The sequence below is a fragment of the Chionomys nivalis genome, chromosome 1 (assembly GCF_950005125.1).
Source record: "Chionomys nivalis chromosome 1, mChiNiv1.1, whole genome shotgun sequence".
Lineage (NCBI taxonomy): Eukaryota > Metazoa > Chordata > Mammalia > Rodentia > Cricetidae > Chionomys > Chionomys nivalis.
In genome coordinates, this window is record NC_080086.1 from 117164437 (window position 1) to 117187994 (window position 23558).

The following is a 23558-nucleotide window of genomic DNA, read 5'->3' on the forward strand; positions in this document are numbered from 1 at the left end:
CTAGCTTTCATGTCAACTTGATACATTACAGAGTCATCTGAGAGGAGGCAACCTCAACTGAGAAAATACCTCCATAAGATTGGGCTATAGGCATGCAAGTCTATAGAGTCGTTTCTTAGTAATTGATGAGGGAGGGTCCAGCCCATTATAGGTGGGAAACCCCTTGGGCTGATGGTTCTGGGTTCTATAAGAAGGCAGGCTGAGCCAGCCAAGAGGAACAAGCCAGTAAGCATCACTCCTCCATCTTCATTAGCTCCTGACTCCAGTTTCCTGTCCTGCCTTCATTACTAACTGTGATGTGAAAGTATATGCAAAATAAACTCTTTACTATAGAAGCTGCTTTTGATCATAATATTTTAACACAGCAATAGAAACCCTAACTAAAATAGTCAGCATATTTTAAAAAAAAAATGTTAATCCAAGCTGAAAAGATAGCCCAGCAGTTAAACGTACTGCCTGTTCTTTGGGAGGACCCAGAATCAATTCCCAGCACCCAGATAACAGATAATAACTGTGCATAACTCCAGATTCAGAGGATCTGAGGCTGTCTTCTGGCCTCCATGGATATTACATGAGTTTGATACACAGACATACATTCAGGCAAAACATCCATATACATAAAATTAAAAATAAATAAACCTTAATTTTAAAAAAAGTATAAACTATCACAAATGAAATCAACTTTGTGAGCCAAAACTATCTAGGTTGCTATTTTTGTTATTTATTTCAACAGCAGAGAGTCAATCAGATAATGCAGAAGGCCTCATGCCAAAGGGGGGTGTAATTTCTGACATCTTTACTGCACTTCTGTCATGTGTGTCCATGTGCACTCAGATAGAGGCTTCACATTCTAAGTGTGTTCTATCGTGTGGCTCCTGGCCAAAACCTTAGGAATCACTGACTCAGATAACTCCACAAGACCTGGGTTTCTTCCTAACAGCATTATCTGAGGCTGGCGAGTGAGTACCAGATTCAAAGTAATTTGGTAAGCTCTGACTTCTCTATGTGGCTACCTCAAACCTACCAATAGTTAGATCAGTGCATGAAGAGAATGGTTATTTCCCTTCATCTTATAGCTTACTTTTGAATAGATTTTGTCTGCATTTTTAAAAGACAAGGGGTATGAGGGAACGTAGGTGGGCTATGGTGACTTTTCTAATCACTAAATGTGACATCTCATGTGCTGTAACAACCAGTGCAACAATGCTTGACAATGATAGAGACCATAAGGGGATACCAGCCAAGCCAGAAAACAGAGGAAATGTAAGGTTGTAGATTTGTGTCTGCATTTGAACTATAATTTTATTTTATTCAGTATAGTGAACAAAAAAGTTAATCAACTCTTTGATGGACTACATATAAAATTGTGGTTCACAACATACAATATACTAGTCCCTCAGGTTCGCAGAGCTGATGCACTAAGCTTCTAGTGTTTACCACTCGGCCTCACCAATGGCTTTTGCAAACACATAGTCTCTCCCTCCAAAGCACATGACACCATCTTTCAAGTAGAATTTCCATCTGTTCTTGCTTCGGTGAATCTGGAGAGAGAAAAGTAATTCAGGCTACGTTTGTAAACTAATGGATCACTTGCTATTCTTTAAAATAGCAAGTGGGATTATTCTGGCCCTAAATATAAGACCTTCTCAAGATACTTTATTCACTCTTTAGCAAACATTTGAGTTCCTATAAGCAAAATACTAGCTCAAGTACTGGAGATATATTAAGTCATTCATACATAATGAGAACCATCACTCCTTATCAAAATAACAATAATTGACTCCATAGCTACATAGACCCAAGTCTGTGGATTGCTCAGATCCCTTATATAAATGCCTTATATATTTCATACAACCAATACACATCCTCCTGGAAGATTTATACAATCTCTAGGCTATTTGTAGCACCTAATGTGGTACAAATGCTTTTAAATGACAGTAATACTGAATTGTTCAGGAAATAGTGACCAAAAATAAGTCTGCAAATGTTCAGTAAACGTGTAATTTTGCAAAGGGTTTTGATCCCGCTGGTTGACTCTGCAGAGGAAACTGCAGGTGTAGAGGGATGACGATAGACCTTAAGATTTGTAAGTAGAAAAAATCCTGTCTTTGAAGAGTTTTAATGGAGAAGAGACTGAACCTGATAAATTACCAGTTTCTACAAAAGAGTAGAAGTGATAAAGAGTTTTTGTAGAGTAAGAGTTAACTTTTATAGCAATTAAAAGCATTATCCTCTGTCTCCTTTAAGTATATAAAATTATGACTTAAAACACTACATTAATATCCACTTCATATTCACCAGGATGTCACAGATCTAAATATCACGTGATAAGTAGTAGCAAGGATGTAGGCATTCCAAACAAAGCTGCTAAGATTGTCCTATGCACATAATCCATCCCTCTATCTATCTGCTTCGTATCATGCTACACTGCATACCTGCCTTCCAGCACATCTCCAAGGGACAAGTCAGGCAAACCCCATTTCAAAGGGGGGTTTTGAATTTGTCCATGAGGGTTTGCAGAGAATTCCAACAATAAAGGTTTCTTGTATTTCCTTGCTCTCTACCACATAGCTTAAGGTTTGGTTCATGTGTTACCAGCATTCGCTTTACTTGTCACACTCTGTCATCTTATCATGTGTGATTTGTTTTTAATCCTGTAAGAAATGCTGTGTTTGAATAAGGTCGTCACCTCCTTAAGACAGAGGTTATCATTTAGGGCAGGGGTGTAGCCAAATGGCTTAGTGCAGAGCCCTGGCCTCACATGTGCTACGTCCTAGGCTCAGTTCACCAGGAGGAAAACAATGATTATCACTTTCGAGTGCTACCATCCCACACAGCACAGTGGGAGACCCCAAACACACCCTCACCTTTACAGAAGTGGGCTGCAGAGATCACTCAAAAGGTGACCAGACAAACATAAAGACCTGAGCTTGAGACCCAGATCCACATGAAAAGGAGCTAGACATAGCAGTGCACACTTGGAATCCCAGTGCTGGAGGGGCAAGTGGGCAGATCAATGGGACTTGTTGAGCAGCCAGCCTAGCCTATGTGGTTAGCTCCAGGCTGATGAAAAGCCCTGTCTCTAAAAACAAGGTAGAAAGCACTTAAGGAACAACAGCAGAAGTTATCCTCTGGCTTCCATGCATATACACATCCATACATACATGTGCACCCACACAAATGTGCACACAACATACATGCACACACATACAGAATTAAACAGCTGTTCTATGAGTCACTTGACTGAGAACTGGAACTCGCCATCATATATCGCACTATTTTATGTGCCTCCCAATATAAATTCAATTAATAAGCACCAAGTACAAAGGTGAGCACAGTACCTTATCATACTGACAGACAATTACATTCTCTGTGTCAAACAGGTCTGGCACGTCCTGCTCACTGACGTCATCTCCGGAATTTAGAGGATCCTAAAGATGAAAGATGGTCACATTAAGCGATTTCACGTTACTTCAAATTTTTTTAAAGATTGAAGAACATAGACATAAAGGGGCCTGAAGAGACAGAATAGTGCTTTTTGCTTTAAAGTCAAATCACCTAAATTTGAATTCCAGTTTGACCACTTAATAATTACATCGGCCTTGGGCAAATTATCAAAATTCCCTGTATCTAAGTTTTCTCATCCATGAAATGACAAGTTCATTGAGACCCAGAGGATACCAGGACTGTTGAAGATAGGAACTCAGATAAGACAACACCATAGGCAGATAGATGAAGGCAGCCACAAGTGAGTCAAAAGCCCTTACCAACTGAACTACCACATTCTACTCAAACTTCATCACAATTGTTAGAAAAATACAAAAACTCTATCTCCGAAGCCTCCTACTATGTCTGATTAAAAGCAGCAAATAGAAAACCAATTCCTAACCATGTAGTAACAGTTAAATTACAGCGTAAGTGGAAATGCTAAGGCCCTACATACAGATGATTCTGATTTTAAGACTAAAGGTGAGGTTGAGCTTAACTAGAACTGCATTTGGTTCTGAAGCACACAAAAGCATGAATCTCGTTAGTTAGGGAAACAAGTCTCGGCTCAGGTGAGCTCGTCACCTCTTCTATAGTGTCTATTTGATGGTCCTCGTTGTCACTGCTGTTTGCAGTCGAATCTTCATTTGATACACTGTCAGCTTCCTCCTCAAGCACCGTGAGATCACCTGCATCCGTGATCCCTGGGAATTCATTCTCATCCACATCTCTTATACTTCCCACATCTTCAGTAGATGAGTTATCGCCAGTTCCATCTATTTGAATTATTTCATTAATGTCATCATCGATTACCTGAATATTCAGGTCCCTTTCAGAAGTAGCATTCTGCAAAAAGAAGAGACACTGTTGAGTTCTCCAGGTCACGTGGGGGCATTACAACACTGAATATGAATGTTAAATCACTGGCAAGTACTACATACGTGGCCATTTAAACATATATCTGTCTTCTAAGATCAGTCTTTAAACTTGGAATTCTGGGATGTCTTTAGCATTTCTAACAAGAAAGGTTGTTCAGTTACAAGTGAAGTAAACACACAATCATACACCGGCACCTAGTGAGCTCCCTGCTTTCCCATACCATTCACCAGCTTTTATATACATTCCTACTGAATTTTAACGTGATTAAAGTGGCAAGTGAATGATGTAGGCAAGACGGTGACTTTAGGAATGAACACAACTGCCAAAGGATGACATAGGTCAAAGCAGTCAATACAAAACAGCAATGTTATTGCACTTAGCCTGAGGAGCCTATTGTAGAAATGTTTGTGGGGACGCAAGTAAAATGAAGACTACCGAGATGTGGGAGGAGGAGAGGCATGAGGGGCAGATACTATCTCAGTTAGGGTTTCTATTGCTGTGAAGAGACACCATGACAAGCTTTATAAGAAAACATTTAATTAAAACTGACTTATAGTTCAGAGATTTAACCATTATCATCATGGTGGGAAGCATGGCAGCTCACAGGCAGACATGGGCTGGAGAGGCACTTTGAGAGTTCTCTATCTACAGGCAGCAGGAAGAGAGTGGGTCACTGGGCCTGGCTTGAGAATCTGAGACCTCAAAGCCCTTCCCCAGTGGCACACTTCCTCCAACAATGCCACACCTACTCCAACGAGGCCACAGCTCCTAATAGTGCCACTCCCTATAGGCCTATGGGAGCCATTTTCATTCAAACCATTGCAGGTGCCATTCTTTAAGATGATGGAAACCTTCTGGAAATGGAATGTGATGGTGGAAGTAAATTTAATTATTAACCTGGCTATATAGATAACCATTACTTTTATCATGCTCTCTCTCAAAAAGAGTTTACAAATATTTTATGTGCATTTTCTAATTTAAATCTAAGTACAACATACCAAAATGAGACATTATGGCTTACAGGACCACAAAGGCAGCAAAGAGTGAAATGGAATTTTCAAGCTTGTTTACAGAGGGTGCCCCTCCAGTGCACCCTATTAACTCTCACTAGTCTGTCACAGGTAGGCTAGTGCTCCCCCAAACTTCAAGTCTGTCACAGGTGGGCTAGTGCTCCCCCAAACTTCAAGTCTGTCACAGGTGGGTTAGCGCTCCTCCAAAGCTCCAAGCTTCTTAACAAAAAGAGGTACTTTATGTAACCATAAATACTACAGAACTTACAGCAGAATGCTTATCTTTTTAAACAAAATCATCCCTTTAAAAAAACCAATCAAAGTATAAACATATATATGTAATAAAAGGGAATATGCACTATAAGCATGGTTTCAAAGGTATTTCAAAAACCTGTATTAGCCGGGCGGTGGTGGCGCACGCCTTTAATCCCAGCACTTGGGAGGCAGAGGCAGGCGGATCTCTGTGAGTTCGAGACCAGCCTGGTCTACAAGAGCTAGTTCCAGGACAGGCTCCAAAACCACAGAGAAACCCTGTCTCGAAAACCCAAAAAAAAAAAAAAAAAAAAAAAACCTGTATTAGTACTGGGGAAATTAAGCAAAACTTCAGATTAATGCACTGACCAAGGTATTTAAATGTATGACATGTTTCTAAGAGACTTATGCCCAATATGAACATAGTTGTACATGAGAAGTGATTTTCAAAACTCCTCTCTTTTGTGAAGATGATTAACAGAAAAATTTATTTTTTTCTCATTAAAATGACTTTATGTGGTTTTAATCATTTATTTTAATGACTAAAAGGAAATGAGAACAATCTGAACAATAATGGAAGTCCAGATCTGGCCCTGCATGCCTCTCTTACCAGCACTCTAAAGGCTAAGGCAAGAGGATCGTGTGAATTCAAGGCCACTGTCTCAGAAACAAAGACTTAGTGATGAGCTCCAGGTGCCATCAGGCAGCACAAGGGCATGGCAGCTGTTTGGGAAGCATGTGAGCATGGTGACACACGGTATCTAACAGTGGATCACACTGGCTCTCAGAACAAGGCGAACAAGTACAAACCAAGGGCACAGAAAGGTTAGCTATCAGACCTCATAGCAGCCTAAGGAACTGTTGGATTCTTCAAGGTTACTGAAGCTAGCAAGACTTCCAAGCAGGCTCAAGGAGCTTTATTGCAGTTTGAACAAATAGACTTTCTTTGCACTCCTGTGCTGTGATGATACAGGCAACACAATTATACACCTTAATGCATCACCTCAAGATACTGCTTTAACGTAGGAAATACTCAGCTTGTTTTAGAGTGGATGGCTGAGCTTCTGGGACGCATATCCATATAAATATTCTCTATAATGAATCCTCATAAAGCACTCTTAAAAATAACCTTACAGATATTTAACATTAATAAACAGATAAGTAATTAGTTTACATGCAATTAACTTTTATAACATTGGAAACAGAATGCATTCACAGACGGATGAAGGTGCATCATTTATGCAGAAGTGAATGGCTATGGTGTGACTGAAATATAAATAAGTCTAAATTATAGAAACAAGATAACATTTATTCATATACAAAAAAGAATGGCCACTGTCATGATAAAAATGCTAAAAAGAATACCACTGTCACACTACCAAAGAGCAGAAGCCAAACAAACTGTCACATCACAGCTTTGCTTGACTTCATTTAAAAAAAAAATCTATCTGGACACTGAAGGACAAAAAGCCCGTGGTTGTGTGGAACAAATAACTACATCTCTCCATGAGAATGATGGCTATCTCCAAGTGTATCTACTATAAACCCAAGTCTCTCCTTTTCTATACAAGATGTCTGACCATCAATCAAAATAAAACATAACAAGAAACTAAAAAAGCAAGAAAAGCCAGCTACAGGCAGGAAAGCCAACCAAGAGGATCAGACTCCGATGTCAGAATCAGACTATGATGTCAGAATCAGACTGTGATGTCAGAATCAGACTGTGATGTCAGAATCAGACTGTAATGTCAGAAACAGACTGTGATTGATGATAGGCAATCCAGTGAGAAACATGGGCAGCATGAATAAGCGTGATCCTAGCATGGGAATTTCCTTGGACATAGGGAAAGTATAAGTCAAATGGAAATTCTAAAAATAAAAATCAGAGTAAAAATTCTATCTGAAGGAGTCATCAGTACAATCAATACAGACAAAGAAAGAATCAAAAGTATGCAGAAAAAAAGAGAAGAACACAGAACCGACCAACAAGCAGTTTAGTAAATATACAGGTATAAATGGTCTAAACACACCAATTACAAAGCCATAAGGATGGACCAAATTAGCAAGACACTATAATATCCTGTGTGCAAGAAAATACTTTAAATATAACACAGATCCGTTAAAAGTATCTAAGGTGAGGGCTGAAGAACTGACACAGCACTAATTCTCAGCACCCACCAGCATCAGACAGCTCACAACTGCCTCCGCCTCTCAGATGCCAGGGTTAAAAGCTTGCATCTTCCCCCATTCTCTTTCCTAGGCCCCTCTCAGCAATCCTTTACCGAAGGAAACTTTGCCTACCTGTAAAGGCATCTACAAAAGCCCACAGCCAGCACAGCACTTGCTAACAAGACTCGACATTATTCCCTTGGGACCAAGAGTGAAATGCTGGCTCTCTCTCACTCTAATTATGGACTAGAAGTCTTAGAGAGATGAGAAAAAAAGAAAGAAAAAGATGTTGGCAAGGAATCAATTAAGTTGGTTCTGTTCATAATGATTACAACTGTATAACACATTTCTAAGGACTATACAAAATTCCCTGGTTTTAACAGGTGACAGAATATAAGATCAGCTTGCAAAACTTGTATGTCTATACCTAACAATAAATAACTGAAATTGTAAACCAATATATTTGAAGCAGGAAAAGAAAAGCAATTAACATTCGTTAAGTTAACATTAAGTTAACATTTGTTAACTCTTTGCCAGATTTCTAGCATAATACCCAAAGGCAGAATGTAGGGGGACAATATAAAGTACTTAAAATAAAGAAGGTGTTGAATTCAATCCCAACAAACACTGTTGTAGTGGTTTGTATTGCTGTTGCCACTCCTCCCTCCCTCCTTGCGTAAAGTTTACCTTCCATCTTAAACAAGAGGGGAAAATTAAACCATTCCCAGATAAAAGGTAAAGGCATCCATCACCACTGGTTTTCCTGGGAGTCTTTTGGGTTGAAATCAAAGGATACTAACTGGGAAACAACAGGAAGACATTTTCCAAAAGGGGAGTTGACACCAGCAAATACAGATTCCCACATTACTATAATTTTAGTGAAATGGTCTTTTTATTCTTCTCTAAGGTTTAAGAGACAAAAGCATAAATCTATGAATCTAAATATGTAAATACAACCTGTGACAATAAGGAAAAGCAGAGAATGGCTGAAGTATGAAGAAAACTTTTGTTTGGCTAAATTTGTTGTTGTCAGAATCAAAGGGGTTATTAGCATGTGAAGACAATATATTTAATCCCCATAATAACCAAAATGAAAACAGCTAGAGAATATCACACAGTGGGAATGTTAAGGAAATCAAAATGTACCAATACAAGAATGCCAAGTAAACAGAAAAGAAAACAGCAAAGAAGAAATCGAAGAACATAATTCCAAGGCACATATAAAACAAGTAACAAAATGATATGAGTAACCCCTTCCCTATCAATAATTACCTAAAACATACATAAATCAAATCATTTCTATCAATCCATTTTGTGTTGTTCTTACAAATTACCTGAGCCTGAGAAATCTCTAAAGAAAAGAGGTTGTTTGGTGTAGGAGGTCTTTCTGTTTATGTGTTGCTTTCATTGGTTAGTGAATAAGAAACTGTCTTGGCCTTTTGATAAGGCAGAACTTAGGTAGGCATGGAAAACAGAACTGAATGCTGGGAGGAAGAAAGCAGAGTCAGGGGGATGCCATGGATCCTCTGCCTAAGACGGACTCTGGTTAAAATCTTTCCCAGTAAGCCACTCCCAAATGGCAATACACAGATTAATAGAAATGGGTTAAATTAAGATGTAAGAGTTAGCCAATAAGAGGCTAGAGATAATGGCCAGGCAGTGATTTAATTAATACAATTTATGTATGGTTATTTCAGGGCTAAGCTAGCCAGGTGGCCGGGACAAACAAGCGCGCCCTCTCCTTACAACAGTTGTTCATATTCTGGGACTTCAGAAGGAGCCAGTACCTGCTTGAGTCTGATGGAGATTCACAGGCATGGGGAATCACAATGGAGAGACCATATGGAGAAGAGTGGAACACTAGAACCTAGGGAGGAGCCAAGCCAATTTCTTTTCACACCTGAAGTTCATGGGATACTCTTTGAGCCATCCCATTCTAGGAACTCAGCATGAATCTATCCTGATGGTGGACCTAGGATATGACTGAGTTCATCTTCCTTTTCAAATGCTCTTACATCAGCTCCACCTTTCTGGAGACTAAACCAGCAGGAGACATACTCTGTCCAAATCATTTCCCAAACAAAACACATAGACTGCAGGCAGATTGGATTGGAAAGGACAGAATCCAACCATCTGCTGTCTACATGACCCTAACTGAAAATCTAAGAACATGGATAGGTTGAAAAATAAAAGAACAGAAAATTAAAAGGCACACAATAGTAGCAAAAAGATCAGTAGAAGAGGTGTCATTTGGCGAGAGAGAGAGAGAGAGAGAGAGAGAGAGAGAGAGAAAGGAAGAAGAGAGATGAAGGAAGGAAGGAAGGAAGGAAGGAAGGAAGGAAGGAAGGAGAGAAAATAGAAAAAAACAGACTTTAGGTTAAAAAAAACTGTTATAAAAATGAGGAAGTAAAGAAGAGAGGGAGGAAATAAAAACACAGAACCCTAAGAGATTATCTCATCAACAAGATTATAATTATGAATATGTCACCAAATATCAGAGTCACATATGTAACAAACACTGAAAGAGTGGAAGGCAGGGACAATGATAGGACAGAAAGAAGCTTTAATACCTCACTTCTAGTGGTATATAGATAGAAATTCAATGACCAAATAATGAACTTAACAATATAATCATCAGTAGGACTTAGAATAGACATCTCTTCTGGTTCATTTTCTGTCAGTATTATCAACACCATGACCAAAAGAAAGTCATAGCCCATCACTGCAGGAAGATCAGGGCAGGAGCCCAAACAGGAGCAGAAATGGAAACATGGAAGAATGCTGCCTTCTGGCTTATTTTCCCTGGTTTGCTCAGCTGCCTTCCTTATACTGCCCAGGCCTCCTTGGCACCACCTACAGTGGGTTGGCCCGCCTACATCAACTAGCAATAAGAACTGCCCCACACACATTCCAACAGGCCAATGGAGACAATTCCTCAACTGTGAATCTGTCTTCCAAGATAAGTCTAACTTGTGTCAAGTGGATAATAACTGACTGGGACGAGATACAAAGGAATTCTCCATTCATCAAAAGCAGACTTTTACAATAATAATCACTAAGATTGACTATCTTAGGATGAAAGGCGAATTCAGAAAGAAAAAAATCATATTAAGCATCTTTTATGATCATAATACTAGAAATAATTGTGAATAAAGTTACAAAAATAAAAAATTAGAATATTAGAAATTCACAACTAGAAATAGCATGAGGAAAACTACAAAATCTATACATATGTATCAATTAAACATCATATATTCAAACTCAGTGGGTTAAAAAAGAAATTACAAAATCTTAAGATCTTAAATGAAACAACAGTTCGGTATGGAGCACATACTTGTAAGCCTAGCACTCAACAGGCTGAGGCAGGAGGACTGTCAGTTCAAGACCAGCAGGGGCTCTCAATAAATAATAAAATTTAAAATGAAGGACACATAACACACATTCCAAAGTTTACAGGTCCTAGAAGGAAAATTTAAAGTTGTGTATATACTAAAATTTAAAAGACCAATCTCAGATTAACAACCTAACCTAATACATGACAGAATTGTGGTGTAGGGGGTGGGGTGGGATCCAAGGTTATCAGAAGTACTAACGAACAGAAATAAAACAAAAAATGGAGAAAGAGAAAAGGAAAGTAATAAAATCAAAAGTCAGTTCTTAAACAGAGTGATGAAATAGATGCCTCTTTGTTTAGAAAAAGAAGATTCATACACCCCAAGTCCTAAGTAAAACAAAGAACAGCACTACTGACCTTACAGACACAAGGAGCCTTCAGAGAATGCTAAGAATGCTTCTCCACCAACACAACAAGAAGTCTAGGAGAGCTAGACAGGAGACTCAGCAGTTAAAAGCATATGCTGCTCTTCTAGGTTCCCAGAACCCATGCTGAGCAGCTCACAGACACCAGTAACTCCAGCTCCAAAAGACCTCACACCTTCTTCTGGCTTCCATGGGCACCTGCAGTCATGTACACAGGCACACACATTCATATACACAATATTAAAAATAAATCTGTAAAGAAAACAGAAAGGTAGATGAAATAGATATGTCCCTGGAAACCTAGCCCTCCCAAGACTGAAAACATAGACACTCTGAACAGACTGTGGTTGTCAGTCAATTCTCTCTTGGTGTATCTATAGAGTTGACACAGCCCAAAAGAAATCCCAGCTGGGTTTCAGGTTTTTGCTGTTTTGTTTTGTTTTCAGTTAACAAGCTGATTGTCACATTTCTATGGAAATACAGAGGAATTAGAACAGCCAAAATGATTTTGAAAAAGAAAAAATTTGAAGGACTCTTTCTCTGATGCCCAGCTTACTTTAAAACCCCTACAATAAAACAAATTGTCATGGGCCAAGTAGAAGAAAGAATGCCCAGAAATGAATCAGTACAGGCAATTAAAATTGAAGCTGAGCTGTCCCAGAGAGCCAACATACTTTTCACAGGGCTTCTCAGATGTTTATGTGTGGCCCCTTTATAACAGAGAAATATTTATCTAACCCCAGCTATACCATAGAAGTCCAAAAATGTAACCCTATTCCACCTTGCCTAAAGGTCAGGGAGTCTGAGTTTATTTTGCTCACTCAGAGTTATTGACACCAAGTGTGGGTACACAACCTGACCTAGGGTGTGGTTACTTGGTGCTTTGGACATTAAGATGGCTCATACAGGTAGATCCACTCCACCCTGACCAAAGGTCAGAGAAGCATACTTCTGCTCCTTCTTTTGAAATAGGAGGTTTGACCTAGAGAGTGACTACTTTTAGGATTCTTGGTCTAGGGTGGGTTCACTGCCTAAACAACAAGGATTAAGTATTAAACCAAGAAATTATTTTAGTTTCCTTTGTATCATGTCAGAGCAGTCTTTTGCCTTCTTCTCCCCTTTTGTATTGGGGTACAAAAGCATATGGAAAATTAACACGGGCGAACTCAGAAATCAGAATTCAGCAGTCAGAATTCACTGAGTTGCTTTCCCATTGCTATCCTGTGTCTCGGTGATTCTTCTTATCTCTGTTCCTCGTACATAACTTTTCTAATCTTCATGCCCCTACCTTGGAATGTACAAACCCACCGTGGCTAGGACAGCAACAAAAGTCACCCCTAAAAGTTGACTCACAACGCTATACAAGTTCCAAAACTAGAAAACAACCCAAATGCCCTCCTGGTAAACTCGGGTACATTCATAAATGGATATGCTGCTGCATGCAACAGCACAGAGTAATCTCAAACACACCACTAAAGCTGCACACTGCACAACTCCAGTTGACTGTCATTCTGGAAAAGGCAGCTCCATGTTGAAAGAAAGCAGACCCAGTGAAGGACTTCAGGGACTGGGGACAAAGGAAAAGCACTGACTACAAACACACCAAGGCATTCCTGGGAGTAATGCAAAGGTTCTCCAGCACAGTTGTGCTTGCTTTGTAGAACTGCCTGTTTGCCCAAGTTCACACTGTACACCAAAAGAGATGAATTTTACTATATTTAGATTCTACCTCAATGAATCTGACTTTTTAAAAGGAAGTAGCTGAGCCGGGTGGTGGTGGCGCACGCCTTTAATCCCAGCACTTGGGAGGCAGAGGCAAGCGGATCTTTGTGAGTTCGAGTCCAGCCTGGTCTACAAGAGCTAGTTCCAGGACAGACTCCAAAACCACAGAGAAACCCTGTCTCGAAAAACCAAAAAAAAAAGGAAGTAGCTGAGTCAGTCCTAGTCCTGAATCAATGCCAAATGTGGCTTTTCATTTTAACAGCAAAAAAGGAAACCTTAAATTACAAATATCTTTTGTAGAAAATGAACTGCAGCCCCTACAGAACTTTGTTCGGTGAGTTACCAGCTTACTGAGTGGTATGACAAATCCCAGGACTGGGCTGGGAAGCTGGCTCAGTGGTAAGAGCACTTGCTGCTACTAAGTTCATATCCTCAGCACCCTTCAGAAAGTAGATGTGGCTACTCAAGCCAGTAACCCCAAGCTGAGTGGAGGCAGCAGTTCACTGGCTTAGCCAGCTAGCTGGAAAACCATAAGCTCCCAGTTCAGTAAGCCCCTGTTTGAAGCGGACAAGGCATAGAAAGATAGAGGACACCAAACATCCTCTTCTGATTTTTCCCTGGCTGTGTGCAATGTCCATATCACCCTCTTCTCCCCTCCCCAGACCCCTTCCCCCCAGTCTCTTCACTTCTTTCCCCCTCCCCTTCTCACTTCCTTTCCCTCCCTCCCTGTTCCTCTCTCCAGGACTCTGAACTGAATTAAAATAAGACCCTATTTTTTTTTAAACTAGGGAATTTTTTTACTCAGAGAGAAAAGGAATATTACAAACTCAAATTTCTTTTTTTTTTTAGGTTTGTGGCTTATTTGTACTTCTTTATTTGCATTTTTGAAAAAATATGGTAAGATAATACTAAAATTTATTCTAATAATTACCAAAGAGGACCACCTAATTTTTCAATTTCTGTGAATCAAAGAGAAGGGAAGTAACTCTATGGTACCATATTTCAACAGACTCGACAAACTCAAATTTCTTATCAATGGCTTCAACAGTTTTGTTTTTTCATTTCTAACTTCTGTCTTCAGAAGCAAACCCTGGAAAGTTCACATAGCTGCTAGCTATGATGTCTTCCTGACTGCATAACCAAAAGAGCCAATAATGTTCCACAGCATTCACAATGAATCCTGAAGGATGGTGCACAGAAAGACTCCAGGATTCCACATAGCCAACCACATGCCAATAAATCCTCCAGAAGAAATGTTAGAAAGGGGTTGTCCTTCCCTCCCCCAAAGAGCAAACATTAAACAGGGGCGTCAGCACTTTTCTTTTGAAAGCTGGAAAAATCCTGCAGAAAGGAGAATATAACACTTTGTCTACATTTTTGATGCATGCATTGGAAAAAAACAATAATTCAAAACTGACTGAAAAGTCTTCAAGTTTTATGTCAGCAGACATGACTTCTGGAATGACTGGCTTTGGCCTCGCAGTAATACAGGCTACCTGCTGGAACCCACAGCATAAGCCGTCTACTGCAGCAGAGAAACCCTGCTTGTGGAGGAAGCATCCGCAGATGCTGCACTGGTTTGCAGGATCTCAATCCCTGCCAAGTACAAGACATTCACAATTACAAAGAAGTGAGTCTCCAGCTAGAAAGGAAAAAGGCTCACAGCATAGGAATTGTCTAATGATGTCAGCGTGTGGATGGGAATTAGAATCAGAGGCCAGCTGCCCTCAGAAGCACCTGGCAATTTTACCCTGTTGAATGTTAAAGGAATGTCAGTGCCGGTTCCTTCATGAATCCTGTGTGAATGTCGAAAATGTCAGCAGTTTAGCTGCAAGACGATGCAATGAGGCAGGGTGGCTGCTTCAGCCTCCCTTCCGTAGAGCAAACCAGCTGCTCAATGACCAAGATCTTCCACTTTGACTAAAGTGTGTGTGGGTTTTGTGGCTATGTCATAAAATAAACAAATAAGATGGATTCCTTAAGATAAAGCTTTGCCAAGTCCAACTTCCAACCATTACAATTCAGAAATAACTACACTATTCCAGTGGCTGGTGGGACAGAACGTCAAAATACAGGGCAATAAACACAAAACATAAGAATTAGGCATCCCGCCATCTTCAGCTTTAATTCTGTACAATCCAGTTGCTCACAGGGGCAGGACAAAGCATCTCTTATTCTTTTGTTGTTGTTGTTGTTTTTCGAGACATTGTAGCTTTAAAGCCTGTCCTCGAACTAGCTCTTGTAGACCAGGCTGGCCTCGAACTCACAGAGATCCACCTGCCTCTGCCTCCCAAGTGCTGGGATTAAAGACATGTGCCACCACCACCCAGCTGTGTCTCTTATTCTTAACGAAATTTAGTCTTGATCAATCATGATATGGTGACAGTGGCTTCACGTTAGCTGGCTATGATGATAAAACCCTGGGCCACCCTACTCCTGTGTGCCATATGTGTTTCTGAGACTCCTTGTTGCTGTGACAAATACCTGAGAGAAACAATTTAGAGTCATTTATTTTGCTTCATGGTTTCGGATTCTGAGTTCGTTGGTTTGGGCCTCAAATGAAGGAGACCATCACAGCAACGGGGTATGCTTTGAATGAGGTTGTTCAAATGAAGGAGACCATCACAGCAATGGGGTATGCTTTGGATGAGGTTGCTCAAATGAAGGAAACCATCACGGCAACGGGGTATGCTTTGGATGAGGTTGCTCAAATGAAGGAGGCCATCACGGCAATGGGGTATGCTTTGAATGAGGTTGCTCAAATGAAGGAGACTATCACGGGCTTTGGATGAGGTTGCTCACCTTGGCAGCAGGAAGCCGAGAAAGTGTACTCCTGTTTCTGGGCTTCCTTCTTCCTCTTTTTTTCCCTGGCCTATTAGATAATTCCAGCCACATGCAGAGAACATCTTTTTCCTTGGAAACACTCTCATAGACACACCCAGAAACATACTTCAACAATCTCCTAAATGTTTTCTAATCTAAGCATGTTGACCATGGAAACAACCTAACTAATTATGTCAAAACTAACACACACAGCACAGAAGACTTTAGTATGGCTGAGGAATATGAAAAAAATGTCTAAACGGTTTTCCTTAGTAGATGGGGCTCCTGGAGAGATTCAGAAACTGTCCAGGGTCTGTGAGATGGCTTGGCAGGGAAGAACCCTTGCTGTTGCAAGCCAAATGGCCTGAGTTAGATCCCCAGAACCCACATCAAAAGTCAGAGGCAGTGGTGCCCATCTCTAATCCCAGTGCTCCTATGGCCACATGAGAGGTGAAGACGGCATTATATTCCAGAAGCTTGTGGGCCAGCTACCCTGCTATACACAGCCCTGCCACAGAAACATGAGAGACCCTGCTTCAAAAAACTGGGAGAACTGACTCCTTAAAGTTGTCCTCTGACCTGCACTTAAACACTATGGTTTGCATAACTACACACACAGCAGGAGTGATGTAGGTGTGTCTTCTTTCTATGTGTTGCTTTCATTGGTTAATTAATAAAGAAACTGCTTGGCCTGATAGGTCAGAACATAGGTGGGTGGAGTAGACAGAACAGAATGCTGGGGGAAAAAAAGCGAGTCAGACACCGTAGTTCTCCTCTCCGAGATGGACGCGGGTTAGAACCTTCCCAGTAAGCCACCACCTTGTGGTGCTACACAGATTACTAGATATGGGTTAAAGCAAGATATGAGAGTTAGCCAAGAAGAGGCTAGATATAATGGGCCAGGCAGTGTTTAAAAGAATACAATTTGTGTGTTATTATTTCGGGTGTAAAGCTAACCATGCGGGAGCCAGGTAGGACGAAAAGCAGACCTGCTCACCTCATCACTACACAAGAGGAATAAATAAATGTAATTTAAAAAAAAAAGACCTATAAAATTAAAAGAATTCATGATCTTTGGTGTTGGCAATAAAATATTAGGCATGAGAGGAAGAATAAATAAGAAATTGGCAGGGGCTAGAGAGATGGCTCAATGGTTGAGCATTGTCTGCTCTTCCAAAGGTCCTGAGTTCAATTCCCAACCACATGGTGGCTGACAACCATCTGTAAAGAGGTCTGGTGCTCTCTTCTGATGGAGGAGTTACTTTCATTGGTTAATAAAGAAACTGCCTTGGCCCATTTGATAGGCCAGCCCTTAGGTGGGTGGAGTAGACAGAACAGAATGCTGGGAGGAAGTGAGGCAATCACCATGCCTCTCCTCTCTGGGTCAGATGTGATGAAGCCAGCCGCCAGGTCAGACATGCTGAATCTTTCCCGGTAAGACACCTGGTGCTACACAGATTATTAGAAATGGATTAAGCAAGATATGAGAGGCTGAAACTAATGGGCCAGGCAGTATTTGAATGAATACAATTTGTGTGTTGTTATTTCGGGTCATAAGCTAGCCGGTGGCCAGGAACTGGGAGGCAAAAAGCAGGCCCGCAGCTCCTTCTACACTCTACATAATAAATAAATATTTAAAAAAAAAAAGAAAGAAAGAAATTGGCAGAGAAGCAAAGGTTCATTATATACAGGAAGACGCTGTAGCTTGTCTTTCAAGATGATGGATGGGCAAATGGTGATGTGTTGAGCAATAGAAGAATAGGCTGAGCTTCTCTTTACACAGGTCTCTAGAAGCCAGAAGATGACACAGCAACAGCTAATGCACCATGCATTCGCCCACTCCAGGTAGCATGCTGCTGTGCAGTCCAGCTCTGCTGACTAACCCACCACCAGGACCCTGCATAATATAGTCCAACCAGAAAGCTAAGTCTGTCCATGCCTTCTCTGATCTATGTGGCTGTATTACACCCAGGTTACAAACCATCCCTGAATTCAGAAAGAAACATTCCATTGCTTACTTATAAGTAGTCAAGCTGGAATTTTAACCTATTATGCTTCCAAGAGACCCATAAATTATCCTTGATTAATACTCCTGAATGAAGCTACTTTCTCTAAGCAGAAAAAATACATGACAACAGCTAATAAAATAGAGTAAATTCTTGATCATCACACCTCAAATCTGCAAAGATCATTCATAATCCAGGATGAAAATGTCTCCAAAATTTAAAGGAAGAAAGCACAGCTCACACTTAGCTACTTCTACCTCAAAACCAAATATCAGATACTTTCTGAGTTTTGCCTGTATTTAGTTACTAAGTTGTATGTATTATGTGGAAAAAAGTAAGAAAACTACCAAAAATTCACATTTTAATGTTAATTATTTATACTAAAATTAAAAGCAAACTTTCTAAAAGACATAGAATAAGTGTCATGAATGATCTGAAATGTTCAAAAAACAGAACAAGTTGTCCCCCACAGTGATCACTGTAAACTCTCAAAATAGTTTAGAATACTTTGACTGCAGTCAGTCACTGTACCCATCCTCCTCCACACTGTACCCATCCTCCTCCACACTGTACCCATCCTCCTCACTGTACCCATCATCCTCCACACTGTACCTATCATCATCCACACTGTACCATCATCCTCCACACTGTACCATCATCCTCCTCCACACTGTACCCGTCCTCCACACTGTACCATCATCCTCCTCCACACTGTACCCATCTTCCTCCACACTGTACCATCATCATCCTCCACACTGTACCATCATCATCCTCTACACTGTACCATCATCATCCTCCACACTGTACCCATCCTCCTCCACACTGTACCATCATCATCCTCCACACTGTACCATCATCATCCTCCACACTGTACCATCATCATCCTCCACACTGTACCATCATCATCCTCCACACTCTACCATCATCCTCCTCCAAACTGTACCCATCATCCTCCACACTGTACCATCATCATCCTCCACACTGTACCATCATCATCCTCCACACTGCACCATCATCATCCTCCACACTGTACCATCATCATCTTCTACACTGTACCATCATCCTCCTCCACACTGTACCCATCCACCTCCTCCACACTGTACCATCATCCTCCTCCACACTGTACCCATCATCTTCCTCCACACTGTACCCATCATCATTCTCCACACTGTACCCATCATCATCCTCCACACTGTATCATCATCATCATCATCATCATCCACACTGTACCATCAGCCTCCACACTGTACCCATCCTCCTCCACACTGTACCCATCATCCTCCACACTGTACCATCCTCCTCCTCCACACTGTACCATCATCCTCCACACTGTACCATCATCATCCTCCACACTGTACCATCATCCTCCTCCACACTGTACCCATCCTCCACACTATACCATCATCATCCTCCACACTGTACCATCATCATCCTCCACACTATACCCATCATCCTCCACACTGTACCCATCATCCTCCATACTGTACCCTTCCTCATCCTCACTGTACCCCATCCTCCTCCTCACTGTACCCCATCTTCCTCCTAGTTGGAATAGTTGGAGAAAGAGGATACAGTTCAATGCTTGCCTGGCATCTGCCAGGCCCCGGGTGAGATCCCAGTAACGTAAGAGACAGAGAGAGAAGAGAGGAAAAGGAAGGAGGGGGAAGGGGAAGATGACAAGATAGGAAGGAGAGAGAAAGGAAAATGGGGGAAAGGAAGAAGCAAGAAGAAAAGGCATGGAAAATAAATGAAAAAGAAATTTTAATATTCTGAAGATAAAATGTCAGGTGGTTCTCAACTGTCCACTCTACCATGAGTGGACTAGGGATGAGTTCTATCTGAGCACGAGGTTTCATTTTCTATATAACACTAAACTGGATAAATGGAATTAGCTGTAAGAGTTTATGTTTGTAAAGAGAAAATGAAATTGTCTTTGATTTTAATGTAATACTTTATTAATTCTTTAAGAATTTCATACAATATTTTTATCATACTCACCTCATCTCTCTTCCCCAAGTCAAACCGACATGTGAAACTCAACATGTTATCACAAAATAGAAACAATTTTCTATGGGAAAAATAATCATATATAATTCTGATTCATCTTTTACCTCAAAAGAAAAGCCTAGAAAATCTAACCACAGGCCACCGCCTATTTCCTCTGTAAAGAAGATGAGCACAGAACTCTACCTTCTCTGATGCAGGGGGCCTGCTGGGCTCCTCAGTGCTCCTCAGTTGCTTTCCGGAGTCACATCCATGCATCCTGTCTTTAAGGCCGGGAAGCTGCCCGTCAAGCATGTGCTGATGGAGAGGACCCTGGGGACCCTGGGAACCCTGGGGGAAAGGACCACCATGCAGATTCCGAGTCATGTTTGCTGAGACACCGAGCACGGGCTCTAGTCTAGACTCCGCTAGAGTGATGTGAGGCGCAAACCCCACACCGGGAAGGCCGAGGTACTGAGAGCTTTCCTGTGGCCTCAGCAAAGCTTCCAGCACGGTCTTATGCTCATTTCCATGGAACCCACGCCTCTCTGTGGTAGCATTTTCCAAGTGTTTCCTATCTACCGGAGCGGAATGCAGAATGGTGGGCTGTAGCAGCACAGGGTCCAGTCTATGGGACTTCTCGGGAGTTGCTGGAAGAGAGCACGGGTGCAATGGTGGAACGCCACTCGGTATTATTGAAGGCTGCCCGAGCTGCTGCAGGACTTGCTGGAATGGATGCTGGAGAATATCTGTTCTTCCAGAAGTCTGTGTCACCATAACAGGTACATTAACTTTGTAAAGGTGACCTTAGAAAGGAGAAAACAAAATGGTAAGTATAATGTGTTTCTCTTTTCATCTTGTGGGCAGTGTGTGTGTTCTCACAGACCCCAGAGAAGGACATCGGTTATCACTCTCTCTGCCTCATTACTTGAGGCAGGAGCTAGGCTGGCAACCAGAAAGTCCTATAATCCTGTCTTTGTTCTGCACAGCACTGGCTTTTTCATAAGTGATGGGTATTCGAACTCAGGTCCTTAGGCTTGCTTTCCATGGCTTGCTCTACCCACTTTCCTACAGAACAAGGAACCACCGTCCCAGAGATAGAACCACCAACCATGGCCCTCCCCCACTGATCACTAAATGAGAAAAATGCCCTCAAGAGGGATTTCCTCAGTTGAGGCTCTTTCCTCTGATACTCTAGCCTGTGTCAAGTTGACACGAAACAGTACACATGTTTTCACTTTATATTTGCTAAAACTGAGGTGCACGGGACATCAAGCTGCCTCAGAATGCATTCCAGTATTGTATCTGTGCTCTCTTCCTGCGGCTCCTGAGAAGGGACCCTCCCGGAAGGTGGAAGGAAAGAACCAACAGACACAAGGTGTCCTCTGACCTCCCTACACACGTATCCCCACCCCCACAGATACACACACAAGGTGTCCTCTGACCTCCCTACAAACTATCCCCACCCCCACAGATACACACACAAGGTGTTCTCTGACCTTCCTACACACATATCCCCATCCCCACAGATACATACACAAGATGTCCTCTGATCTCCCTACATACTATCCCCACCCCCACAGATACACACATACACAAGGTGTCCTCTGACATCCCTACACACATATCCCCACCCCCCACAGATACACAAATAAAGAAATAAAACCTAATTTTGTATTTTGTTACTTTTTTAAGGTTCACTTTTGCCCATGAGTGTGTGCTCTGCGGCACGGATGTACGTGCACATGTGCATGCAGCACTCATGTGCGTCAGAAGAGGGCAGCAGAGCCCCTGGTCCTGGAGTTAGAGATGGCTGTGAACTACTGGGTGGATGCTGGGAAATGGACCCAGATTTGCTGGAGGACTAAGCACTCTTAATCACTGAGCCATCTCTCCAGCCCCTAATTTTATATTTTTAATTAAAAAGAATTAAATTAAGCTAGTTAACTTGAATTGAATTTGAATGTATACTAAGTCTCTAATTCTTAGGAAAGAGAACTGGGAATGGCAGACCCAGCTTAGTTTCTTCTGTGGTGACTGCTTTCCTAACAATCACAACTGCTATTTAACTTTTTCTACTCTAAACATTTTATTAGAGGTTCCTGTCCCCTCTAGCATACAGTTTACTAAAACTTACAAAACCTTTCAGGAAGTAGGGGGAGGATAAAGGTTGACACAATCAAAATACATGAGAAATTCTCAAAAGCAAATACTTGTTAAAAGATCACATAACTTAATGTCCATGCTAAAATGAGTATCCTTAGAATAGCTCTCACCAGATGCAGTCTGCAGGGTCATGCCTGCTGGAACATGGATTGGATAGCCAGGAAAGGCCAAATTTGCTCCACAGCTGGGGGTGTTCTAGACACAACAGATGTTTGTTAGAACGTTATAAAAGGATCAGAATTATGTCTTTTGCCACACTATCACAGGAAGTCAAAAATATGATTCTCTAGACCATAGTTTGACTACACTTAATATTTAAGGCTGGGCTGGAGAGATGACTCAGTGGTTAAGAGCACTGGCTGCTCTTCCAGAGGACCCAGGTTCAATTCTCAGCACCCACACAGCACCTCATAAGTGTCTGTAATTCCAGTTGCAGAGAATCTGATACCCTCACACAAACAAATGAACCCTTAAAATAAAAGATAAACATTTAAGGCTAAGTTCTCTGACTGAGCAGTGTGTTAACATTTGGTTCATATCGTTCCATCAAGAGGAGTTCCACTGCAATGAGGCCAGTGAATCATAATGACTAGAATGGACACCCTCCCATAACACTGGTCCAGGGCACAGCTATGCCTGGACCACTGGTTCTCAGAGGCCAAATGTAAGAGTCATAGTTTGCAAGAAGCTTCCAGATTCTAAATTGGTCTTTAGCTGCATTTAAGTATATATAATAGTTCATCTATACTATATAATTTTATATAATTAAACCTAGAATTTCTAAAAACCACTAAATTGAGACAAAGAAACATTTTTGTCTATCAGATCTGCAAAAAAGTAAGAGACACGTGTGAACTAAAGTTCCTGAAATGGCAAATCACTGTCAAAGATTATGCAAACTGATTGGCTATCTAGAACTTCGTCATTATAGAGAGTTGTAATGGAGCAGATTAAGAGCCAAAATTATTCTGGAATTTGTTTAGTCCCCATAACAACCATGTATCAGTCACTTAAGTATCTGATCTAACATCTTCTGATTGGCATTTTTGAGCCTTTGAAATCTATAAAAAGGTCCCTAGCTTTCCCAACCCAGAAGCCAGGACTGTCTTCAAATACCTCTAAAACCTAGGACAGAGATGTCACTTCTTTGCTGTGGCCTGTGAGCCTGATGTCTGTCGTGTATTTACTAAGCACATGTGTGGTTTTTGTTTGTGATTATCAAAGTGCACATAAACATTTCTGTGATAGACACATCATTCACAGCAGCCTGAACCCATGTTCTGAGGTTGTGGTCACTCTTCCT

At 41.2% G+C, this 23558-nt stretch overlaps 1 protein-coding gene across 2 annotated transcripts in view; it reads right to left on the bottom strand.

The window, feature by feature from the left end:
• Positions 1-1433: 1433 nt before the first annotated feature.
• Positions 1434-23558, bottom strand: part of Gtf2a1l (general transcription factor IIA subunit 1 like) — a 44202-nt gene continuing 22077 nt past the window's right edge. For both annotated transcript variants that reach the window (XM_057766430.1, XM_057766439.1), the window contains 5 exons: positions 22366-22450; positions 20297-20895; positions 4072-4332; positions 3342-3431; positions 1434-1541 (listed from right to left, as the gene is read on the bottom strand). In XM_057766430.1, the coding sequence (XP_057622413.1) occupies positions 1434-1541; positions 3342-3431; positions 4072-4332; positions 20297-20895; positions 22366-22450 (1143 nt within the window). The remainder of the gene's footprint in view (positions 1542-3341; positions 3432-4071; positions 4333-20296; positions 20896-22365; positions 22451-23558) is intronic.